General features: G+C 38.6%; 6 protein-coding genes across 6 annotated transcripts; all 6 read left to right on the top strand.

The window, feature by feature from the left end:
* Positions 1-4,317: 4,317 nt before the first annotated feature.
* On the top strand, positions 4,318-5,401 carry LOC130424939 (E3 ubiquitin-protein ligase RBBP6-like). The gene is made up of 3 exons (XM_056750933.1): positions 4,318-4,699; positions 5,159-5,258; positions 5,335-5,401. The coding sequence occupies exons 1-3, from the start codon at positions 4,540-4,542 to the stop codon at positions 5,384-5,386; spliced, it is 312 nt and encodes a 103-aa protein (XP_056606911.1). The 5' UTR covers positions 4,318-4,539; the 3' UTR covers positions 5,387-5,401.
* A 259-nt stretch (positions 5,402-5,660) lies between these two features.
* On the top strand, positions 5,661-7,254 carry LOC130424442 (E3 ubiquitin-protein ligase RBBP6-like). The gene is made up of 8 exons (XM_056750088.1): positions 5,661-5,681; positions 5,736-5,777; positions 5,855-5,943; positions 6,017-6,113; positions 6,199-6,338; positions 6,419-6,594; positions 6,672-6,775; positions 6,860-7,254. The coding sequence occupies exons 1-8, from the start codon at positions 5,661-5,663 to the stop codon at positions 7,109-7,111; spliced, it is 921 nt and encodes a 306-aa protein (XP_056606066.1). The 3' UTR covers positions 7,112-7,254.
* Positions 7,255-8,246: 992 nt separating this feature from the next.
* Positions 8,247-11,091, top strand: LOC130424924 (E3 ubiquitin-protein ligase RBBP6-like). The gene is made up of 10 exons (XM_056750913.1): positions 8,247-8,626; positions 9,086-9,185; positions 9,269-9,302; positions 9,670-9,711; positions 9,789-9,877; positions 9,951-10,047; positions 10,133-10,272; positions 10,353-10,528; positions 10,606-10,709; positions 10,794-11,091. The coding sequence occupies exons 1-10, from the start codon at positions 8,467-8,469 to the stop codon at positions 11,043-11,045; spliced, it is 1,194 nt and encodes a 397-aa protein (XP_056606891.1). The 5' UTR covers positions 8,247-8,466; the 3' UTR covers positions 11,046-11,091.
* A 1,095-nt stretch (positions 11,092-12,186) lies between these two features.
* On the top strand, positions 12,187-15,136 carry LOC130424919 (E3 ubiquitin-protein ligase RBBP6-like). The gene is made up of 10 exons (XM_056750908.1): positions 12,187-12,581; positions 13,041-13,140; positions 13,224-13,257; positions 13,625-13,666; positions 13,744-13,832; positions 13,906-14,002; positions 14,088-14,227; positions 14,308-14,483; positions 14,561-14,664; positions 14,749-15,136. The coding sequence occupies exons 1-10, from the start codon at positions 12,422-12,424 to the stop codon at positions 14,998-15,000; spliced, it is 1,194 nt and encodes a 397-aa protein (XP_056606886.1). The 5' UTR covers positions 12,187-12,421; the 3' UTR covers positions 15,001-15,136.
* A 1,001-nt stretch (positions 15,137-16,137) lies between these two features.
* On the top strand, positions 16,138-18,996 carry LOC130424445 (E3 ubiquitin-protein ligase RBBP6-like). The gene is made up of 8 exons (XM_056750095.1): positions 16,138-16,517; positions 16,977-17,076; positions 17,160-17,195; positions 17,710-17,767; positions 18,023-18,162; positions 18,243-18,418; positions 18,496-18,599; positions 18,684-18,996. The coding sequence occupies exons 1-8, from the start codon at positions 16,358-16,360 to the stop codon at positions 18,933-18,935; spliced, it is 1,026 nt and encodes a 341-aa protein (XP_056606073.1). The 5' UTR covers positions 16,138-16,357; the 3' UTR covers positions 18,936-18,996.
* A 1,218-nt stretch (positions 18,997-20,214) lies between these two features.
* LOC130424446 (E3 ubiquitin-protein ligase RBBP6-like) lies at positions 20,215-23,149 on the top strand. The gene is made up of 10 exons (XM_056750096.1): positions 20,215-20,594; positions 21,054-21,153; positions 21,237-21,273; positions 21,638-21,679; positions 21,757-21,845; positions 21,919-22,015; positions 22,101-22,240; positions 22,321-22,496; positions 22,574-22,677; positions 22,762-23,149. The coding sequence occupies exons 1-10, from the start codon at positions 20,435-20,437 to the stop codon at positions 23,011-23,013; spliced, it is 1,197 nt and encodes a 398-aa protein (XP_056606074.1). The 5' UTR covers positions 20,215-20,434; the 3' UTR covers positions 23,014-23,149.
* Positions 23,150-23,957: the final 808 nt, after the last annotated feature.

A 23,957-nucleotide genomic window follows, 5' to 3' on the forward strand; every position in this document is an offset into this window, starting at 1 on the left:
CAGATTCTGCAATGTGAAAAATAAAACTAACCCCTAAGCGATGGCCTGGTGTCTGAAAAGGACACAGAAAATTATCTTTTTCAATAGGGCCTTTACACTTTTAAAAACAAGGTGCCATTTTTGACTGAATGGTTTGAACATCAAATTGACTTGAAGGCTCATCTATTTGTGATCCTTCCTATTCCTCGAAGTTACAATTTTATAATTTTGCTTATTGGATAAAATAATCTAAATCTTTGTATAGTTAATGCTGAGAAAATAGCCAGGATGCATTTTGACAAGATTTAAAAAACGTGATGACTCCCTCTGGAGGAAGGGACTAGGTATAGATAGCCTACACAGGTGTCTAGATCTTCAACAAACCACTTCATCCGGTCACATCAATACGATTTTTTTAACTTAAAACACTTTTTTTGTAGTAAAACGTATTCATATTTTTGTTAACAGGGAGGTAGGCACACTTGAAATGATGGTGTTTCTTATTCTTCAGGAGAACTGTAGCGAGAGACAGACAGAACCCAACCACTCCATCCCCACAGGCACAGATGCTAACTTTCTGAACGAGCTTAATGACTTTTATGCACGCTTTGAGAGAGACAATAAGGAACCCGCCAATCATCAAACTAAATTCCACAGATGTTTTCACTGCACTAAGCCGGATAAACACGCGCAAAGCTGCTGGCCCAGATGGCATCCCTGGTCGCGTACTCAGGGCATGTGCGGAACAGCTCGCTGGGGTCTTCACGGACATCTTTAACCTGTCCCTCGCCCAAGCAGTGGTTCCTGCATGTTTTATATCCACCTCCATTGTGCCCATTCCAAAAAATTCCAGCCCGACATGCCTGAATGACTACAGCCCTGTAGCACTCACACCCATTGTCATGAAGTGCTTCGAGCGGCTGGTCCTGTCACACCTAAAAGACTCTCAACCATCCACACTGGACCCATAACAATTTGCCTATCGTAGTAATAGGAGCACAGATGATGCGGTGTCTATGGCGCTGCACTCCGTGCTCACACATCTGGACAATGAGGAAACTTATGCACGCATGCTGTGTGTAGACTTCAGCTCTGCATTCAATACCGTCATCCCTTCCAAGCTAATCATCAAACTTGGAAACCTAGGCATTAACAACTCAACCTGCAACTGGATTATGGATTTCTTGACGAACAGGCCTCAGCTTGTTAGGTTAGGCAACATCTGCTCCACCACAATCACCCTCAACACTGGTGTTCCACAGGGCTGCGTACTGAGCCCCTTTCTCTACTCCCTTTTCACACTCGACTGCAGACCTGTGAATGGATCTAACTCCTTCATCAAGTTCGCAGACGATACAACAGTGATTGGTCTCATCAGCAACAACGATGAGACTGCTTACAGGTAGGAGGTACGGCACCTGGCCACATGGTGCTCAAACAACAACCTGCTCTTTAACACCTCCAAGACAAAGGAGATCATCGTGGACTTCAGGAAGGCGAAGGGAGGCACACACGACCCCATCCACATTAACGGGACGGCTGTTGAACGTGTTTCCAGTTTTAAGTTCCTGGGGACCCATATTTCGGAGGACCGGTCCTGGACCACCAACACCTCATGCCTGGTCAAGAAGGCTCACCAGCGTCTCTTCTTTCTGAGGACACTGAAGAAGAACCAACTGTCTTCAACTATCCTGGTGAACTTCTATCGCTGCACGATAGAGAGCATCCTGACCAACTGTGTCACAGTCTGGTATGGGAACTGTTCTGTTGCTGAGCGCAAGGCACTGCAGCGGGTGGTGAAAACAGCCCAGCGCATCACAGGGACTACACTCTCTTCCGTTGAGGACATCCAGAAGAAACGCTGTCTGTGTCGAGCTCGCAGCATTCTCAAGAACTCCTCTCACCCCGCTCACAGACTGTTTACTCTCCTGCCTTCCGGTAGGCGCTTCAGGTGCCTCCGGACAAGAACCAGCAGACTAGGAAACAGCTTTTTTCCCAGAGCTGTTTCATTATTGAACTCTGCTCCCCACTGATTCCACTACCCCCCATAACTTTAACTTTAATGCTGCTATTACATTGTTTACATTGCACTACAGGGCTGCCATGCATGACTGAACTGTACACACCAGTATTTCATGTATCTGTTCTACCGGACTGTTTACACACACACAGCATAATTTGCACTCTATACTGCTCACTTGCACACAAGGAATATTACTGAATGCCCATTTGCACTAATGGACTACTCTCATAACTGAATTACCTCATCTACTGCACTGTAACTTCAATAACTGTACCAACTCATCTACTGCAGTGTAACTTTCAGAACTGCATTACCTCATCTACTGCACTGTAACTTCAATAACTGCACAAACTCATTTACTGCACTGTAACTTCAATAACTGCATTACCTCATCTACTGCACTGTAACTTCAATAACTGCATTACCTCATCTACTGCACTGTAACTTCAATAACTGCACAAACTCATCTACTGCACTGTAACTTCAATAACTGCATTACCTCATCTACTGCACTGTAACTTCAATAACTGCATTACCTCATCTACTGCACTGTAACTTCAATAACTGCATTACCTCATCTACTGCACTGTAACTTCAATAACTGCACTAACTCATCTACTGCACTGTAACTTCCATAACTGCAAAAACTCATCTACTGCAGTGTAACTTTCAGAACTGCATTACCTCATCTACTGCACTGTAACTTCAATAACTGCATTACCTCATCTACTGCACTGTAACTTCAATAACTGCACTAACTCATCTACTGCACTGTCACTCTACTAACGGCATCTACTCATCTATTGCACCATAACTTCAATAACTGCATTAACTCATCTACTGCACTGTAACCTTAATAACTTCATTAACTCATCTTCTGCACTGTAACCTTAATAACTGCATTAACTCATCTACTGCACTGTAACCTTAATAACTTCATTAACTTATCTTCTGCACTGTAACCTTAATAACTGCATTAACTCATCTTCTGCACTGTAACCTTAATAACTGCATTAACTCATCTACTGCACTGTAACTCTATTCACGGCATCTACTCATCTATTGCACCATAACTTCAATAACTGCATTAATTAATCTACTGCACTGTAACCTTAATAACTGCATTAACTCATCTACTGCACTGTAACCTTAATAACTTCATTAACTCATCTTCTTCACTGTAACTTTAGTAGCTAATGTCTGTAATTAATGCACACTTAAGTCACTTGCACTATTGTATAGTCTAAATTGTTATCTGTTCATATCCACCTGTACATTAATGTTCACAGTATATAGCCTTCTTTATATATTGTCCATAGTACATACCGACTGTCATATTGTTGTAGAACATTTGTATAGTATTTCCCTTATATTGTATTCTGTATTTATTAACACTGTATATCCTGCACTTGCTAATTGCACTTCTGGTTAGACCTAAACTACATTTCGTTAACACTGTACTGTACTTGTATATGTGTAATGACAATAAAGTTGAATCTAATCTAATAGCAGATAGTTTTTCTGGATCGGGTCTGGAGTGGAGGAAGAGCGTTCATGTTTGTTTAGGTCTGTAATTCACGTTCAATTAATTACAAACGTTTTTATCAAAAAGTCTTCATTTGTTTTGTAGTTCTTGTTTAATGTTCACGTCATGTGAGATCTTTTTGAATACTAATTTAAAACATATGAAGCTTTCAGCACGGTGTTGGCTGCCTCTTGTTTTGCATTTGAATACGAGTCTCATTCTCACCCCTGTTATTAATGCAAAGGCTCGAACACACTTATGTATTTTGTAAAAATTAGTGATGTGCGTTAGTAAAGAATGTGAGCCGACATGTTTCTTTTCATGCTGTGTTTTTCCCTATGTGAACTCCCTGTTTGCGCGCGCGCGCGCATTTGGGAGGCAGTTTAATTGACCAATGCTCGTGCCCGATTTGAGGTCAAATAAAAAAATGTAAACATTTTTGATAGGGCTTTAGAGACAATGCAAATTAATTATACCAATTTTGGGTATGTTACCTCAAAAATGTAATAATTTACTAATTACATCACTCACGCAAAGCACAATAGGCCTAATTTATAAAAAACGCATACTTGTCCACATGGACAGTATAAATAATTATTAAAAGTTTATAAGGATTCATCTAAATTAAACATCATGATCTTACTTAATCAAAGACACCAAACACTGATAACAAACTTCGATAAAACTTTATTGTTTTGTTTAGTTGTGCTCTCTTGCTTAGACATTTGCGTCACTGGAACCCTTTAATTGATGCGCTTGATCGGTTTCCATGGTAACAAGCTACGTTTTGTTTAGTGTTGCTAATCGCGGTTCCTGAGAGCACATTTCTACATCCTCGTTGTTGTCAAGTTTTTCAACTTTTGAAGTTCATATTTGTGTTGATTATATATATTATATTTGTGGTTAATTACTTGCTGTTATTTCTGTTAATTTCTTCTGCATTTCTGCAATTTATTGCATTCATTGATCTGTCGTTATTGTTGCAGGGGCATCAGAACGCAGCCGAGTCAACATGCCGTGTGTTCATTATAAGTTTTTCAGTAAACTAACACACGACACGGTGATCTTTGATGGCCTTCACATCACTCTCGGAGATTTGAAACGCCAAATCATGAGACGAGAGAAACTGAAGCGCTGCGATCTGAGCATCAAAAACGACCAAACCAATGAAGGTAAGTTCTGATATTTCACATGTAAAAAGGGACTTATTTGCTTTCTTTAAACGGGCACGTTGATTTTTGTGAAGTATTAAATGTTTTTATGAAAATAAGGGTCACTGGTTTAATATTTGTATTACTATTTAAATGCATTAAATGGACATTAAGAAAAACATGCAAAACGATAAGACACACATGTTTAACAAGCCTTTCCAAATTAATGATTAAAATAACGTTGCTAAATTATCTTTTGCCAAGTCAAATGACTTGACTTCAGACAGTTTACTGTTGCTTGGCGACGGCGCAGCTCACCTGGTGCATTTAAGACACTCATTAGTATGCAATGTTTTAACAAACAAGTGTTGCGAGTAGTGTTAGCATGTTATATTGATATGTACTGTGGTTGGTAAACAATCCCTTGGTACTACTTTGGTTGATGTGGACGGACTGTAAATAAGTGTGTGTTTACCACAGAATACACTGATGATGCGGACATCATCCCCAGTTACACCATGGTGACCGTCAGACGAATCCCTGGAACTGGACTAAAATCCACATATAACAGACATGCCAAGTAAGTCACGTGAAGATGTTACGAATTTGAATCTTTAAGTGAATTTCAATTGAGTCTTTGTTGTTTTGTTTTGCAGTAACTGTTCTAAACCATCCAGTGGATCTTCAAAAGCAGTATGTAAACAATAGTGTTGACTCGGTTGTTTACATTGTACCGTATGATCTCTTTAAGCTGGTCAGAGTTGACCACGAAGAAGCCTGGGACAATAGGCACATATGTTATTGTACTATACAATTCAGGAAGTTAAAACTCTTTTTTAAGAAAAACTTCACATCACCTTATAAGTTTCACATACATGTTCTGTAATGAACTAATTTCAATATAAAATTTGTACCTTGCTGTGGTTTAGCTATTTTGCTTTAAAATACCAGTTGATGGGGTTCTGTTTGCGTTGTTTTAAGCATGTTTAGTTTGTCTCTCTGGGTGTGATGGGGTTATGCCTGCTACTAGTAAATCTCTTTGTTTTTCTTTCAACAGCAAGTGAACAGTTCATCACTGTCACTGGAGCAGCTTTTCAGGGTACTGAAATCCACTGAACAACATGAAAACTATGTAAACTGTATGGGCGCATAAAGCATTTATTTCTAAATGAACAGACTGAGAATCTGGCTGAGGCAAATGCATCAGAGGAGGACAAAATAAAAGCTGTCATGTTCCAGTCCAGCCTCTGTTACTATTCTTCGAAGTGAGTATAATAACAATCACATCACGAGCAGAATTTTCAAGTGCACTCTATGATGAATCTCATCACTTACCAGTGAAGCACTCAGGCTGGTTGGAGGCCTTCCACCAAACTATGTGTGCCATAACTGTGGCATCCCTGGGCATCACATCAGAAACTGCCCAAAGACACGGGTAACACATAAGGAAACCGTGGACAGCATTTGTGCACATGTTATGTCATGAATGTAAATGCAACCTGTTGCTTGTGCCCTCACAGGATTCAACTTTTGTTGGGGGTAAACGCATTCGGAGAAGCGCAGGAATTCCTGTCAGCTTCCTAATGGAGGTGGAGGACCCCAACATGAAGGGAGTGATGCTGAGCAGCAGCGGAAAGCATGTCATTCCCATTATTAATGCGTGAGTTTAAACTGTCATCCGTGTATCACCATGAACACACATTAGCATTTGGTTGATAATTGTGTGCTTGTTCTGTTTAGTGAGGCTTACGCATCTCAGAAGAAAGAGAATCCACCTTTCTTACCCCAGATCGAGTCCTCCTCGTCGACCTCAGATGGAGATCCAGTGCCCGATGCCTTTCTGTGTAAGATCTGTAAAGATCTCATCACCGATGCTGTGTCGACTCCCTGTTGCAGCAGCAGCTACTGCGACGACTGTGAGTTTCTTCACAAACAAATGTTAGTCAGAAAGTTTGTTTGACCTTTGAGAACATATGTGATTGTTTGGTCGCAGGTATCCGATCGTGTCTGCTGGATTCAGAAGAACATGTTTGTCCCACCTGCAAACAGTCTTGTGTGTCTCCTGATTCTCTGAATATAAACACGTTCTTACGCCAGGTAAGATTGTGAACATCATGTCTGTTCTCAAGTATCGAGCTCTGCCTTCTATCAAAACTGGTTTTCTGGTTCTTGCTCACACAGGAAGTGAACCGTTTTAAGAACAGAACCGAGGGGTCTGCTTTCTCACACCAGCAAAGACCCCTTCACTCTCAATCGGCGTGTTCCACCACAAGCCCGAGCCTCAGCCATGGATCCAGCTCGATTTCTTCTGAACCTCAGAGCTCTCGCACAAATTTACCCTCTGGTAAGAGGCGACGGGACTTGAGCGAGAATGATGATGAAGACAATGGCTCCACACCTCTCCACAAGAAAACCAAGCATACTGCTGTGTAAAGAACATCCAGAGCGCTTCATCATCATTATGTATATATTATGTAAATATTATGTATATAATAAGATAGCACAGACTTAATAAAGAGTTATATAGTTTGTTAATATAGTTAATAAAGTTTGAAGAGTGTTTATGAAACCTTTGACATAGTAGCATCCTTGCTTTTGTACACACACTCACACACACACACACACACAAACACAGACGCATGCATGCGTGCTCAAACACTCACACACACACACACAATACGAATCGACTTAAGCCTTAACAAAAAAATCCATAATCATTTCTTACCTAACTACAATTTGAAGGACGGTGTCACCGATCACAGGTAACAAGGTACTGTAACAATAACAAAATCATTGACTTTAAGCAGCTCTTTGACTAACAAAAAGCACACAAAATATAAAAATCACTTAAGTCCTTCAATATGTATTTAATTTTTATTTTATTAATCATTCATTATTTTCACATTATTTATACAACGAAATATGGTATTAGCATCTGGTGCAATCCAGCTATTCCTCAAAGTAATTCTTTTTGTTACTCAGTCATTGGGTTATATATGAATATGTAGACACAGCAACAAAACATGTAAAGTGGGATCTTATAATAATCACTGGATCATATTCATAAACAATTCAAACAGTTTTTCTGGTGTTTTATAAATATGCATGTTTTTTAGAGCAGGGTTAAAAGAGTCACTGTGTATAACAATATATATTCCTTTTGACAGATTCTGCAATGTGAAAAATAAAACTAACCCCTAAGCGATGGACTGGTGTCTGAAAAGGGCTTTAGAGACAATGCAAATTAATTATACCAATTTTGGGTATGTTACCTCAAAAATGTAATAATTTACTAATTACATCACTCACGCAAAGCACAATAGGCCTAATTTATAAAAATCGCATACTTGTCCACATTGACAGTATAAATAATTATTAAAAGTTTATAAGGATTCATCTAAATTAAACATTATGATCTTACATAATCAAAGACGCCAAACACAGATAACACACTTCGATAAAACTTTATTGTTTTGTTTAGTTGTGCTATCTTGCTTAGACATTTGCGTCACTGGAACCCTTTAATTGATGCGCTTGATCGGTTTCCATGGTAACAAGCTACGTTTTGTTTAGTGTTGCTAATCGCGGTTCCTGAAAGCACATTTCTTCATCCTCGTTGTTGTCAAGTTTTTAACTTTGAAGTTCATATTTGTGTTGATTATATATATTATATTTGTGGTTAATTACTTGCTGTTATTTCTGTTAATTTCTTCTGCATTTCTGCAATTTATTGCATTCATTGATCTGTTGTTATTGTTGCAGGGGCATCAGAACGCAGCCGAGTCAACATGCCGTGTGTTCATTATAAGTTTTTCAGTAAACTAACACACGACACGGTGATCTTTGATGGCCTTCACATCACTCTCGGAGATTTGAAACGCCAAATCATGAGACGAGAGAAACTGAAGCGCTGCGATCTGAGCATCAAAAACGACCAAACCAATGAAGGTAAGTTCTGATATTTCACATGTAAAAATGGACTTATTTGCTTTCTTTAAACGGGGACGTTGATTTTTGTGAAGTATTAAATGTTTTTATGAAAATAAGGGTCACTGGCTTAATATTTGTATTACTATTTAAATGCATAAAATGGACATTAAGAAAAACAATCAAAACGATAAGACACACATGTTTAACAAGTCTTTGCAAATTAATGATTAAAATAACGTTGCTAAATTATCTTTTGCCAAGTCAAATGGCTTGACTTCAGTCAGTTTACTGTTGCTTGGCGACGGCGCAGCTAACCTGGTGCATTTAAGACACTCATTAGTATGCAATGTTTTAACAAACAAGTGTTGCGAGTAGTGTTAGCATGTTATATTGATATGTACTGTGGTTGGTATACAATCCCTTGGTATTACTTTGGTTGATGTGGACGGACTGTAAATAAGTGTGTGTTTACCACAGAATACACTGATGATGCGGACATCATCCCCAGTTACACCATGGTGACCGTCAGACGAATCCCTGGAACTGGACTAAAATCCACATATAACAGACATGCCAAGTAAGTCACGTGAAGATGTTACGAATTTGAATCTTTAAGTGAATTTCAATCAGTCATTGAGTCCTTGTTGTTTTGTTTTGCAGTAACTGTTCTAAACCATCCAGTGGATCTTCAAAAGCAGTATGTAAACAATAGTGTTGACTCGGTAGTTTACATTGTACCGTATGATCTCTTTAAGCTGGTCAAAGTTGACCACGAAGAAGCCTGGGACAATTGGCACATATGTTATTGTACTATACAATTCAGGAAGTTAAAACTCTTTTTTAAGAAAAACTTCACATCACCTTATAAGTTTCACATACATGTTCTGTAATGAACTAATTTCAATATAAAATTTGTACCTTGCTGTGGTTTAGCTATTTTGCTTTAAAATACCAGTTGGTGGGGTTCTATTTGCGTTGTTTTAAGCATGTTTAGTTTGTCTCTCTGGGTGTGATGGGGTTATGCCTGCTACTAGTAAATCTCTTTGTTTTTCTTTCAACAGCAAGTGAACAGTTCATCACTGTCACTGGAGCAGCTTTTCAGGGTACTGAAATCCACTGAACAACATGAAAACTATGTAAACTGTATAGGCGCATAAAGCATTTATTTCTAAATGAACAGACTGAGAATCTGGCTGAGGCAAATGCATCAGAGGAGGACAAAATAAAAGCTGTCATGTTCCAGTCCAGCCTCTGTTACTATTCTTCGAAGTGAGTATAATAACAATCACATCACGAGCAGAATTTTCAAGTGCACTCTATCATGAATCTCATCACTTACCAGTGAAGCACTCAGGCTGGTTGGAGGCCTTCCACCAAACTATGTGTGCCATAACTGTGGCATCCCTGGGCATCACATCAGAAACTGCCCAAAGACACGGGTAACACATAAGGAAACCGTGGACAGCATTTGCGCACATGTTATGTCATGAATGTAAATGCAACCTGTTGCTTGTGCCCTCACAGGATTCAACTTTTGTTGGGGGTAAACGCATTCGGAGAAGCGCAGGAATTCCTGTCAGCTTCCTAATGGAGGTGGAGGACCCCAACATGAAGGGAGTGATGCTGAGCAGCAGCGGAAAGCATGTCATTCCCATTATTAATGCGTGAGTTTAAACTGTCATCCGTGTATCACCATGAACACACATTAGCATTTGGTTGATAATTGTGTGCTTGTTCTGTTTAGTGAGGCTTACGCATCTCAGAAGAAAGAGAATCCACCTTTCTTACCCCAGATCGAGTCCTCCTCGTCGGCCTCAGATGGAGATCCAGTGCCCGATGCCTTTCTGTGTAAGATCTGTAAAGATCTCATCACCGATGCTGTGTCGACTCCCTGTTGCAGCAGCAGCTACTGCGACGACTGTGAGTTTCTTCACAAACAAATGTTAGTCAGAAAGTTTGTTTGACCTTTGAGAACATATGTGATTGTTTGGTCGCAGGTATCCGATCGTGTCTGCTGGATTCAGAAGAACATGTTTGTCCCACCTGCAAACAGTCTTGTGTGTCTCCTGATGCTCTGAATATAAACACGTTTTTACGCCAGGTAAGATTGTGAACTTCATGTTTGTTCTCAAGTATCGAGCTCTGCCTCCTATCAAAACCGGTTTTCTGGTTCTTGGTCACACAGGAAGTGAACCGTTTTAAGAACAGAACCGAGGGGTCTGCTTTCTCACACCAGCAAAGACCCCTTCACTCTCAATCGGCGTGTTCCACCACAAGCCCGAGCCTCAGCCATGGATCCAGCTCGATTTCTTCTGAACCTCAGAGCTCTCGCACCAATTTACCCTCTGGTAAGAGGCGACGGGACTTGAGCGAGAATGATGATGAAGACAATGGCTCCACACCTCTCCACAAGAAAACCAAGCATACTGCTGTGTAAAGAACATCTAGAGAGCTTCATCATCATAATGTATATATTATGTAAATATTATGTATATAATAAGATAGCACAGACTTAATAAAGAGTTATATAGTTTGTTAATATAGTTAATAAAGTTTGAAGAGTGTTTATGAAACCTTTGACATAGTAGCATCCTTGCTTTTGTACACACACTCACACACACACACACACACACAAACACAGACGCATGCATGCATGCTCAAACACTCACACACACACTCACACACACACACACACACACAATACGAATCGACTTAAGCCTTAACAAAAAAATCCATAATCATTTCTTACCTAACTACAATTTGAAGGACGGTGTCACCGATCACAGGTAACAAGGTACTATCACAATAACAAAATCATTGACTTTAAGCAGCTCTTTGACTAACAAAAAGCACACAAAATATAAAAATCACTTAAGTCCTTCAATATGTATTTAATTTTTATTTTATTAATCATTCATTATTTTCACATTATTTATACAACGAAATATGGTATTAGCATCTGGTGCAATCCAGCTATTCCTCAAAGTAATTCTTTTTGTTACTCAGTCATTGGGTTATATATGAATATGTAGACACAGCAACAAAACATGTAAAGTGGGATCTTATAATAATCACTGGATCATATTCATAAACAATTCAAACAGTTTTTCTGGTGTTTTATAAATATGCATGTTTTTTAGAGCAGGGTTAAAAGAGTCACTGTGTATAACAATATATATTCCTTTTGACAGATTCTGCAATGTGAAAAATAAAACTAACCCCTAAGCGATGGCCTGGTGTATGAAAAGGGCTTTAGAGACAATGCAAATTAATTATACCAATTTTGGGTATGTTACCTCAAAAATGTAATAATTTACTAATTACATCACTCACGCAAAGCACAATAGGCCTAATTTATAAAAATCGCATACTTGTCCACATTGACAGTATAAATAATTATTAAAAGTTTATAAGGATTCATCTAAATTAAACATCATGATCTTACTTAATCAAAGACACCAAACACTGATAACACACTTCGATAAAACTTTATTGTTTTGTTTAGTTGTGCTCTCTTGCTTAGACATTTGCGTCACTGGAACCCTTTAATTGATGCGCTTGATCGGTTTCCCTGGTAACAAGCTACGTTTTGTTTAGTGTTGCTAATCGCGGTTCCTGAAAGCACATTTCTTCATCCTCGTTGTTGTCAAGTTTTTAACTTTTGAAGTTCATATTTGTGTTGATTATATATATTATATTTGTGGTTAATTACTTGCTGTTATTTCTGTCAATTTCTTCTGCATTTCTGCAATTTATTGCATTCATTGATCTGTTGTTATTGTTGCAGGGGCATCAGAACGCAGCCGAGTCAACATGCCGTGTGTTCATTATAAGTTTTTCAGTAAACTAACACACGACACGGTGATCTTTGATGGCCTTCACATCACTCTCGGAGATTTGAAACGCCAAATCATGAGACGAGAGAAACTGAAGCGCTGCGATCTGAGCATCAAAAACGACCAAACCAATGAAGGTAAGTTCTGATATTTCACATGTAAAAATGGACTTATTTGCTTTCTTTAAACGGGGACGTTGATTTTTGTGAAGTATTAAATGTTTTTATGAAAATAAGGGTCACTGGCTTAATATTTGTATTACTATTTAAATGCATTAAATGGACATTAAGAAAAACAATCAAAACGATAAGACACACATGTTTAACAAGCCTTTGCAAATTAATGATTAAAATAACGTTGCTAAATTATCTTTTGCCAAGTCAAATGGCTTGACTTCAGTCAGTTTACTGTTGCTTGGCGACGGCGCAGCTCACCTGGTGCATTTAAGACACTCATTAGTATGCAATGTTTTAACAAACAAGTGTTGCGAGTAGTGTTAGCATGTTATATTGATATGTACTGTGGTTGGTAAACAATCCCTTGGTATTACTTTGGTTGATGTGGACGGACTGTAAATAAGTGTGTGTTTACCACAGAATACACTGATGATGCGGACATCATCCCCAGTTACACCATGGTGACCGTCAGACGAATCCCTGGAACTGGACTAAAATCCACATATAACAGACATGCCAAGTAAGTCACGTGAAGATGTTACGAATTTGAATCTTTAAGTGAATTTCAATCAGTCATTGAGTCTTTGTTGTTTTGTTTTGCAGTAACTGTTCTAAACCATCCAGTGGATCTTCAAAAGCAGTATGTAAACAATAGTGTTGACTCGGTAGTTTACATTGTACCGTATGATCTCTTTAAGCTGGTCAAAGTTGACCACGAAGAAGCCTGGGACAATTGGCACATATGTTATTGTACTATACAATTCAGCATGTTAAAACTCTTTTTTAAGAAAAACTTCACATCACCTTATAAGTTTCACATACATGTTCTGTAATGAACTAATTTCAATATAAAATTTGTACCTTGCTGTGGTTTAGCTATTTTGCTTTAAAATACCAGTTGGTGGGGTTCTGTTTGCGTTGTTTTAAGCATGTTTAGTTTGTCTCTCTGGGTGTGATGGGGTTATGCCTGCTACTAGTAAATCTCTTTGTTTTTCTTTCAACAGCAAGTGAACAGTTCATCACTGTCACTGGAGCAGCTTTTCAGGGTACTGAAATCCACTGAACAACATGAAAACTATGTAAACTGTATAGGCGCATAAAGCATTTATTTCTAAATGAACAGACTGAGAATCTGGCTGAGGCAAATGCATCAGAGGAGGACAAAATAAAAGCTGTCATGTTCCAGTCCAGCCTCTGTTACTATTCTTCGAAGTGAGTATAATAACAATCACATCACGAGCAGAATTTTCAAGTGCACTCTATGATGAATCTCATCACTTACCAGTGAAGCACTCAGGCTGGTTGGAGGCCTTCCACCAAACTATGTGTGCCATAACTGTGGCATCCCTGGGCATCACATCAGAAACTGCCCAAAGACACGGGTAACACATAAGGAAACTGTGGACAGCATTTGTGCACATGTTATGTCATGAAAGTAAATGCAACCTGTTGCTTGTGCCCTCACAGGATTCAACTTTTGTTGGGGGTAAACGCATTCGGAGAAGCACAGGAATTCCTGTCAGCTTCCTAATGGAGGTGGAGGACCCCAACATGAAGGGAGTGATGCTGAGCAGCAGCGGAAAGCATGTCATTCCCATTATTAATGCGTGAGTTTAAACTGTCATCCGTGTATCACCATGAACACACATTAGCATTTGGTTGATAATTGTGTGCTTGTTCTGTTTAGTGAGGCTTACGCATCTCAGAAGAAAGAGAATCCACCTTTCTTACCCCAGATCGAGTCCTCCTCGTCGACCTCAGATGGAGATCCAGTGCCCGATGCCTTTCTGTGTAAGATCTGTAAAGATCTCATCACCGATGCTGTGTCGACTCCCTGTTGCAGCAGCAGCTACTGCGACGACTGTGAGTTTCTTCACAAACAAATGTTAGTCAGAAAGTTTGTTTGACCTTTGAGAACATATGTGATTGTTTGGTCGCAGGTATCCGATCGTGTCTGCTGGATTCAGAAGAACATGTTTGTCCCACCTGCAAACAGTCTTGTGTGTCTCCTGATTCTCTGAATATAAACACGTTCTTACGCCAGGTAAGATTGTGAACATCATGTCTGTTCTCAAGTATCGAGCTCTGCCTTCAATCAAAACCGGTTTTCTGGTTCTTGCTCACACAGGAAGTGAACCGTTTTAAGAACAGAACCGAGGGGTCTGCTTTCTCACACCAGCAAAGACCCCTTCACTCTCAATCGGCGTGTTCCACCACAAGCCCGAGCCTCAGCCATGGATCCAGCTCGATTTCTTCTGAACCTCAGAGCTCTCGCACAAATTTACCCTCTGGTAAGAGGCGACGGGACTTGAGCGAGAATGATGATGAAGACAATGGCTCCACACCTCTCCACAAGAAAACCAAGCATACTGCTGTGTAAAGAACATCTAGAGCGCTTCATCATCATAATGTATATATTATGTAAATATTATGTATATAATAAGATAGCACAGACTTAATAAAGAGTTATATAGTTTGTTAATATAGTTAATAAAGTTTGAAGAGTGTTTATGAAACCTTTGACATAGTAGCATCCTTGCTTTTGTACACACACTCACACACACACACACACACACAAACACAGACGCATGCATGCGTGCTCAAACACTCACACACACACACACAATACGAATCGACTTAAGCCTTAACAAAAAAATCCATAATCATTTCTTACCTAACTACAATTTGAAGGACGGTGTCACCGATCACAGGTAACAAGGTACTGTAACAATAACAAAATCATTGACTTTAAGCAGCTCTTTGACTAACAAAAAGCACACAAAATATAAAAATCACTTAAGTCCTTCAATATGTATTTAATTTTTATTTTATTAATCATTCATTATTTTCACATTATTTATACAACGAAATATGGTATTAGCATCTGGTGCAATCCAGCTATTCCTCAAAGTAATTCTTTTTGTTACTCAGTCATTGGGTTATATATGAATATGTAGACACAGCAACAAAACATGTAAAGTGGGATCTTATAATAATCACTGGATCATATTCATAAACAATTCAAACAGTTTTTCTGGTGTTTTATAAATATGCATGTTTTTTAGAGCAGGGTTAAAAGAGTCACTGTGTATAACAATATATATTCCTTTTGACAGATTCTGCAATGTGAAAAATAAAACTAACCCCTAAGCGATGGACTGGTGTCTGAAAAGGGCTTTAGAGACAATGCAAATTAATTATACCAATTTTGGCTATGTTACCTCAAAAATCTAATAATTTACTAATTACATCACTCACGCAAAGCACAATAGGCCTAATTTATAAAAATCGCATACTTGTCCACATTGACAGTATAAATAATTATTAAAAGTTTATAAGGATTCATCTAAATTAAACATCATGATCTTACTTAATCAAAGACGCCAAACACAGATAACACACTTCGATAAAACTTTATTGTTTTGTTTAGTTGTGCTATCTTGCTTAGACATTTGCGTCACTGGAACCCTTTAATTGATGCGCTTGATCGGTTTCCATGGTAACAAGCTACGTTTTGTTTAGTGTTGCTAATCGCGGTTCCTGAAAGCACATTTCTTCATCCTCGTTGTTGTCAAGTTTTTAACTTTGAAGTTCATATTTGTGTTGATTATATATATTATATTTGTGGTTAATTACTTGCTGTTATTTCTGTTAATTTCTTCTGCATTTCTGCAATTTATTGCATTCATTGATCTGTTGTTATTGTTGCAGGGGCATCAGAACGCAGCCGAGTCAACATGCCGTGTGTTCATTATAAGTTTTTCAGTAAACTAACACACGACACGGTGATCTTTGATGGCCTTCACATCACTCTCGGAGATTTGAAACGCCAAATCATGAGACGAGAGAAACTGAAGCGCTGCGATCTGAGCATCAAAAACGACCAAACCAATGAAGGTAAGTTCTGATATTTCACATGTAAAAATGGACTTATTTGCTTTCTTTAAACGGGGACGTTGATTTTTGTGAAGTATTAAATGTTTTTATGAAAATAAGGGTCACTGGCTTAATATTTGTATTACTATTTAAATGCATTAAATGGACATTAAGAAAAACAATCAAAACGATAAGACACACATGTTTAACAAGTCTTTGCAAATTAATGATTAAAATAACGTTGCTAAATTATCTTTTGCCAAGTCAAATGGCTTGACTTCAGTCAGTTTACTGTTGCTTGGCGACGGCGCAGCTCACCTGGTGCATTTAAGACACTCATTAGTATGCAATGTTTTAACAAACAAGTGTTGCGAGTAGTGTTAGCATGTTATATTGATATGTACTGTGGTTGGTATACAATCCCTTGGTATTACTTTGGTTGATGTGGACGGACTGTAAATAAGTGTGTGTTTACCACAGAATACACTGATGATGCGGACATCATCCCCAGTTACACCATGGTGACCGTCAGACGAATCCCTGGAACTGGACTAAAATCCACATATAACAGACATGCCAAGTAAGTCACGTGAAGATGTTACGAATTTGAATCTTTAAGTGAATTTCAATCAGTCATTGAGTCCTTGTTGTTTTGTTTTGCAGTAACTGTTCTAAACCATCAGTGGATCTTCAAAAGCAGTATGTAAACAATAGTGTTGACTCGGTAGTTTACATTGTACCGTATGATCTCTTTAAGCTGGTCAGAGTTGACCACGAAGAAGCCTGGGACAATTGGCACATATGTTATTGTACTATACAATTCAGGAAGTTAAAACTCTTTTTTAAGAAAAACTTCACATCACCTTATAAGTTTCACATACATGTTCTGTAATGAACTAATTTCAATATAAAATTTGTACCTTGCTGTGGTTTAGCTATTTTGCTTTAAAATACCAGTTGGTGGGGTTCTATTTGCGTTGTTTTAAGCATGTTTAGTTTGTCTCTCTGGGTGTGATGGGGTTATGCCTGCTACTAGTAAATCTCTTTGTTTTTCTTTCAACAGCAAGTGAACAGTTCATCACTGTCACTGGAGCAGCTTTTCAGGGTACTGAAATCCACTGAACAACATGAAAACTATGTAAACTGTATAGGCGCATAAAGCATTTATTTCTAAATGAACAGACTGAGAATCTGGCTGAGGCAAATGCATCAGAGGAGGACAAAATAAAAGCTGTCATGTTCCAGTCCAGCCTCTGTTACTATTCTTCGAAGTGAGTATAATAACAATCACATCACGAGCAGAATTTTCAAGTGCACTCTATCATGAATCTCATCACTTACCAGTGAAGCACTCAGGCTGGTTGGAGGCCTTCCACCAAACTATGTGTGCCATAACTGTGGCATCCCTGGGCATCACATCAGAAACTGCCCAAAGACACGGGTAACACATAAGGAAACCGTGGACAGCATTTGCGCACATGTTATGTCATGAATGTAAATGCAACCTGTTGCTTGTGCCCTCACAGGATTCAACCTTTGTTGGGGGTAAACGCATTCGGAGAAGCGCAGGAATTCCTGTCAGCTTCCTAATGGAGGTGGAGGACCCCAACATGAAGGGAGTGATGCTGAGCAGCAGCGGAAAGCATGTTATTCCCATTATTAATGCGTGAGTTTAAACTGTCATCCGTGTATCACCATGAACACACATTTGCATTTGGTTGATAATTGTGTGCTTGTTCTGTTTAGTGAGGCTTACGCATCTCAGAAGAAAGAGAATCCACCTTTCTTACCCCAGATCGAGTCCTCCTCGTCGGCCTCAGATGGAGATCCAGTGCCCGATGCCTTTCTGTGTAAGATCTGTAAAGATCTCATCACCGATGCTGTGTCGACTCCCTGTTGCAGCAGCAGCTACTGCGACGACTGTGAGTTTCTGCACAAACAAATGTTAATCAGAAAGTTTGTTTGACCTTTGAGAACATATGTGATTGTTTGGTCGCAGGTATCCGATCGTGTCTGCTGGATTCAGATAAACATGTTTGTCCCACCTGCAAAAAGTCTTGTGTGTCTCCTGATTCTCTGAATATAAACACGTTCTTACGCCAGGTAAGATTGTTAACATCATGTTTGTTCTCAAGTATCGAGCTCTGCCTTCTATCAAAACCGGTTTTCTGGTTCTTGCTCACACAGGAAGTGAACCGTTTTAAGAACAGAGCCGAGGGGTCTGCTTTCTCACACCAGCAAAGACCCCTTCACTCTCAATCAGTGTGTTCCACCACAAGCCCGAGCCTCAGCCATGGATCCAGCTCGATTTCTTTTGAACCTCAGAGCTCTCGCACCAATTTACCCTCTGGTAAGAGGCGACGGGACTTGAGCGAGAATGATGATGAAGACAATGGCTCCACACCTCTCCACAAGAAAACCAAGCATACTGCTGTGTAAAGAACATCCAGAGCGCTTCATCATCATAATGTATATATTATGTAAATATTATGTATATAATAAGATAGCACAGACTTAATAAAGAGTTATATAGTTTGTTAATATAGTTAATAAAGTTTGAAGAGTGTTTATGAAACCTTTGACATAGTAGCATCCTTGCTTTTGTACACACACACACACACACACACACACAATACGAATCGACTTAAGCCTTAACAAAAAAATCCGTAATCATTTCTTACCTAACTACAATTTGAAGGACGGTGTCACCAATCACAGGTAACAAGGTACTTTAACAATAACAAAATCATTGACTTTAAGCAGCTCTTTGACCAACAAAAAGCACACAAAATATAAAAATCACTTAAGTCCTGCAATATGTATTTAATTTTTATTTTATTAATCATTCATTATTTTCACATTATTTATACAACGAAATATGGTATTAGCATCTGGTGCAATCCAGCTATTCCTCAAAGTAATTCTTTTTGTTACTCAGTCATTGGGTTATATATGAATATGTAGACACAGCAACAAAACATGTAAAGTGGGATCTTATAATAATCACTGGATCATATTCATAAACAATTCAAACTGTTTTTCTGGTGTTTTATAAATATGCATGTTTTTTAGAGCAGGGTTAAAAGAGTCACTGTGTATAACAATATATATTCCCTGTTGACAGATTCTGCAATGTGAAAAATAAAACTAACCCCTAAGCGATGGCCTGGTGTCTGAAAAGGACACAGAAAATTATTTTTTCAATAGGGCCTTTACACTTTTAAAAACAAGGTGCCATTTTTGACTGAATGGTTTGAACATCAAATTGACTTGAAGGCTCATCTATTTGTGATCCTTCCTATTCCTCGAAGTTACAATTTTATAATTTTGCTTATTGGATAAAATAATCTAAATCTTTGTATAGTTAATGCTGAGAAAATAGCCAGGATGCATTTTAACAAGATATAAAAAACGTGATGACTTCCTCTGGAGGAAGGGAGTAGGTATAGATAGCCTACACAGGTGTCTATAGGCCTAATTTATAAAAATCGCATACTTGTCCACATTGACAGTATAAATAATTATTAAAAGTTTATAAGGATTCATCTAAATTAAACATTATGATCTTACTTAATCAAAGACACCAAACACTGATAACACACTTCGATAAAACTTTATTGTTTTGTTTAGTTGTGCTCTCTTGCTTAGACATTTGCGTCACTGGAACCCTTTAATTGATGCGCTTGATCGGTTTCCATGGTAACAAGCTACGTTTTGTTTAGTGTTGCAGATCGCGGTTCCTGAGAGCACATTTCTTCATCCTCGTTGTTGTCAAGTTTTTAACTTTTGAAGTTCATATTTGTGTTGATTATATATATTATATTTCTGGTTAATTACTTGCTGTTATTTCTGTTAATTTCTTCTGCATTTCTGCAATTTATTGCATTCATTGATCTGTTGTTATTGTTGCAGGGGCATCAGAACGCAGCCGAGTCAACATGCCGTGTGTTCATTATAAGTTTTTCAGTAAACTAACACACGACACGGTGATCTTTGATGGCCTTCACATCACTCTCGGAGATTTGAAACGCCAAATCATGAGACGAGAGAAACTGAAGCGCTGCGATCTGAGCATCAAAAACGACCAAACCAATGAAGGTAAGTTCTGATATTTCACATGTAAAAATGGACTTATTTGCTTTCTTTAAACGGGGACGTTGATTTTTGTGAAGTATTAAATGTTTTTATGAAAATAAGGGTCACTGGTTTAATATTTGTTTTACTATTTAAATGCATTAAATGGACATTAAGAAAAACAATCAAAACGATAAGACACACATGTTTAACAAGCCTTTGCAAATTAATGATTAAAATAACGTTGCTAAATTATCTTTTGCCAAGTCAAATGGCTTGACTTCAGTCAGTTTACTGTTGCTTGGCGACGGCGCAGCTCACCTGGTGCATTTAAGACACTCATTAGTATGCAATGTTTTAACAAACAAGTGTTGCGAGTAGTGTTAGCATGTTATATTGATATGTACTGTGGTTGGTTTACAATCCCTTGGTATTACTTTGGTTGATGTGGACGGACTGTAAATAAGTGTGTGTTTACCACAGAATACACTGATGATGCGGACATCATCCCCAGTTACACCATGGTGACCGTCAGACGAATCCCTGGAACTGGACTAAAATCCACATATAACAGACATGCCAAGTAAGTCACGTGAAGATGTTACGAATTTGAATCTTTAAGTGAATTTCAATCAGTCATTGAGTCTTTGTTGTTTTGTTTTGCAGTAACTGTTCTGAACCATCAAGTGGATCTTCAAAAGCAGTATGTAAACAATAGTGTTGACTCGGTTATTTACATTGTACCGTATGATCTCTTTAAGCTGGTCAGAGTTGACCACGAAGAAGCCTGGGACAATTGGCACATATGTTATTGTACTATACAATTCAGGAAGTTAAAACTCTTTTTTAAGAAAAACTTCACATCACCTTATAAGTTTCACATACATGTTCTGTAATGAACTAATTTCAATATAAAATGTTTACCTTGCTGTGGTTTAGCTATTTTGCTTTAAAATACCAGTTGATGGGGTTCTGTTTGCGTTGTTTTAAGCATGTTTAGTTTGTCTCTCTGGGTGTGATGGGGTTATGCCTGCTACTAGTAAATCTCTTTGTTTTTCTTTCAACAGCAAGTGAACAGTTCATCACTGTCACTGGAGCAGCTTTTCAGGGTACTGAAATCCACTGAACAACATGAAAACTATGTAAACTGTATAGGCGCATAAAGCATTTATTTCTAAATGAACAGACTGAGAATCTGGCTGAGGCAAATGCATCAGAGGAGGACAAAATAAAAGCTGTCATGTTCCAGTCCAGCCTCTGTTACTATTCTTCGAAGTGAGTATAATAACAATCACATCACGAGCAGAATTTTCAAGTGCACTCTATCATGAATCTCATCACTTACCAGTGAAGCACTCAGGCTGGTTGGAGGCCTTCCACCAAACTATGTGTGCCATAACTGTGGCATCCCTGGGCATCACATCAGAAACTGCCCAAAGACACGGGTAACACATAAGGAAACCGTGGACAGCATTTGTGCACATGTTATGTCATGAATGTAAATGCAACCTGTTGCTTGTGCCCTCACAGGATTCAACTTTTGTTGGGGGTAAACGCATTCGGAGAAGCGCAGGAATTCCTGTCAGCTTCCTAATGGAGGTGGAGGACCCCAACATGAAGGGAGTGATGCTGAGCAGCAGCGGAAAGCATGTCATTCCCATTATTAATGCGTGAGTTTTAACTGTCATCCGTGTATCACCATGAACACACATTAGCATTTGGTTGATAATTGTGTGCTTGTTCTGTTTAGTGAGGCTTACGCATCTCAGAAGAAAGAGAATCCACCTTTCTTACCCCAGATCGAGTCCTCCTCGTCGACCTCAGATGGAGATCCAGTGCCCGATGCCTTTCTGTGTAAGATCTGTAAAGATCTCATCACCGATGCTGTGTCGACTCCCTGTTGCAGCAGCAGCTACTGCGACGACTGTGAGTTTCTGCACAAACAAATGTTAGTCAGAAAGTTTGTTTAACCTTTGAGAACATATGTGATTGTTTGGTCGCAGGTATCCGATCGTGTCTGCTGGATTCAGAAGAACATGTTTGTCCCACCTGCAAACAGTCTTGTGTGTCTCCTGATTCTCTGAATATAAACACGTTCTTACGCCAGGTAAGATTGTGAACATCATGTTTGTTCTCAAGTATCGAGCTCTGCCTTCTATCAAAACCGGTTTTCTGGTTCTTGCTCACACAGGAAGTGAACCGTTTTAAGAACAGAACCGAGGGGTCTGCTTTCTCACACCAGCAAAGACCCCTTCACTCTCAATCGGCGTGTTCCACCACAAGCCCGAGCCTCAGCCATGGATCCAGATCGATTTCTTCTGAACCTCAGAGCTCTCGCACCAATTTACCCTCTGGTAAGAGGCGACGGGACTTGAGCGAGAATGATGATGAAGACAATGGCTCCACACCTCTCCACAAGAAAACCAAGCATACTGCTGTGTAAAGAACATCTAGAGCGCTTCATCATCATAATGTATATATTATGTAAATATTATGTATATAATAAGATAGCACAGACTTAATAAAGAGTTATATAGTTTGTTAATATAGTTAATAAAGTTTGAAGAGTGTTTATGAAACCTTTGACATAGTAGCATCCTTGCTTTTGTTCACACACTCGCACACACACACACAGACGCATGCATGCGTGCTCAAACACTCACATGCGCACACACACACACACACACACACACGCACACACACACACACACACACACACACACACACACACACAATACGAATCGACTTAAGCCTTAATAAAAAAATCCATAATCATTTCTTACCTAACTACAATTTGAAGGTTGGTGTCACCAATCACAGGTAACAAGGTACTATCACAATAACAAAATCATTGATTATAAGCAGCTCTTTGACTAACAAAAAGCACACAAAATATAAAAATCACTTAAGTCCTGCAATATGTATTTAATTATTATTTTATTAATCATTAATTATTTTCACATTATTTATACAACGAAATATGGTATTAGCATCTGGTGCAATCCAGCTATTCCTCAAAGTAATTCTTTTTGTTACTCAGTCATTGGGTTATATATGAATATGTAGACACAGCAACAAAACATGTAAAGTGGGATCTTATAATACTCACTGGATCATATTCATAAACAATTCAAACTGTTTTTCTGGTGTTTTATAAATATGCATGTTTTTTAGAGCAGGGTTAAAAGAGTCACTGTGTATAACAATATATATTCCCTGTTGACAGATTCTGCAATGTGAAAAATAAAACAAACCCCTAAGCGATGGACTGGTGTCTGAAAAGGACACAGAAAATTATTTTTTCAATAGGGCCTTTACACTTTTAAAAACAAGGTGCCATTTTTGACTGAATGGTTTGAACATCAAATTGACTTGAAGGCTCATGTA

Source organism: Triplophysa dalaica, chromosome 6 (genome assembly GCF_015846415.1).
Source record: "Triplophysa dalaica isolate WHDGS20190420 chromosome 6, ASM1584641v1, whole genome shotgun sequence".
In the NCBI taxonomy this organism is placed as follows: Eukaryota; Metazoa; Chordata; class Actinopteri; order Cypriniformes; family Nemacheilidae; genus Triplophysa; species Triplophysa dalaica.

Excerpts from the sequence above, each read along its gene's own strand:
- LOC130424939 (XM_056750933.1), top strand. The coding sequence starts at position 4,540 with ATGCCGTGTGTTCATTATAAGTTTTTCAGTAAACTAACACACGACACG. Across the intron at positions 4,700-5,158 it reads AAACGACCAAACCAATGAAG|AATACACTGATGATGCGGAC; the intron begins GTAAGTTCTGAT and ends TGTTTACCACAG. Across the intron at positions 5,259-5,334 it reads ACATATAACAGACATGCCAA|TAACTGTTCTAAACCATCCA; the intron begins GTAAGTCACGTG and ends TTTGTTTTGCAG.
- LOC130424442 (XM_056750088.1), top strand. The coding sequence starts at position 5,661 with ATGTTTAGTTTGTCTCTCTGG. Across the intron at positions 5,682-5,735 it reads TGTTTAGTTTGTCTCTCTGG|CAAGTGAACAGTTCATCACT; the intron begins GTGTGATGGGGT and ends TTCTTTCAACAG. Across the intron at positions 6,339-6,418 it reads GTCATTCCCATTATTAATGC|TGAGGCTTACGCATCTCAGA; the intron begins GTGAGTTTAAAC and ends TGTTCTGTTTAG.
- LOC130424924 (XM_056750913.1), top strand. The coding sequence starts at position 8,467 with ATGCCGTGTGTTCATTATAAGTTTTTCAGTAAACTAACACACGACACG. Across the intron at positions 9,303-9,669 it reads CATCCAGTGGATCTTCAAAA|CAAGTGAACAGTTCATCACT; the intron begins GCAGTATGTAAA and ends TTCTTTCAACAG. Across the intron at positions 10,710-10,793 it reads TAAACACGTTTTTACGCCAG|GAAGTGAACCGTTTTAAGAA; the intron begins GTAAGATTGTGA and ends TTGGTCACACAG.
- LOC130424919 (XM_056750908.1), top strand. The coding sequence starts at position 12,422 with ATGCCGTGTGTTCATTATAAGTTTTTCAGTAAACTAACACACGACACG. Across the intron at positions 13,833-13,905 it reads CTCTGTTACTATTCTTCGAA|TGAAGCACTCAGGCTGGTTG; the intron begins GTGAGTATAATA and ends ATCACTTACCAG. Across the intron at positions 14,665-14,748 it reads TAAACACGTTCTTACGCCAG|GAAGTGAACCGTTTTAAGAA; the intron begins GTAAGATTGTGA and ends TTGCTCACACAG.
- LOC130424445 (XM_056750095.1), top strand. The coding sequence starts at position 16,358 with ATGCCGTGTGTTCATTATAAGTTTTTCAGTAAACTAACACACGACACG. Across the intron at positions 17,077-17,159 it reads ACATATAACAGACATGCCAA|TAACTGTTCTAAACCATCAG; the intron begins GTAAGTCACGTG and ends TTTGTTTTGCAG. Across the intron at positions 18,419-18,495 it reads CAGCAGCTACTGCGACGACT|GTATCCGATCGTGTCTGCTG; the intron begins GTGAGTTTCTGC and ends GTTTGGTCGCAG.
- LOC130424446 (XM_056750096.1), top strand. The coding sequence starts at position 20,435 with ATGCCGTGTGTTCATTATAAGTTTTTCAGTAAACTAACACACGACACG. Across the intron at positions 21,154-21,236 it reads ACATATAACAGACATGCCAA|TAACTGTTCTGAACCATCAA; the intron begins GTAAGTCACGTG and ends TTTGTTTTGCAG. Across the intron at positions 22,241-22,320 it reads GTCATTCCCATTATTAATGC|TGAGGCTTACGCATCTCAGA; the intron begins GTGAGTTTTAAC and ends TGTTCTGTTTAG.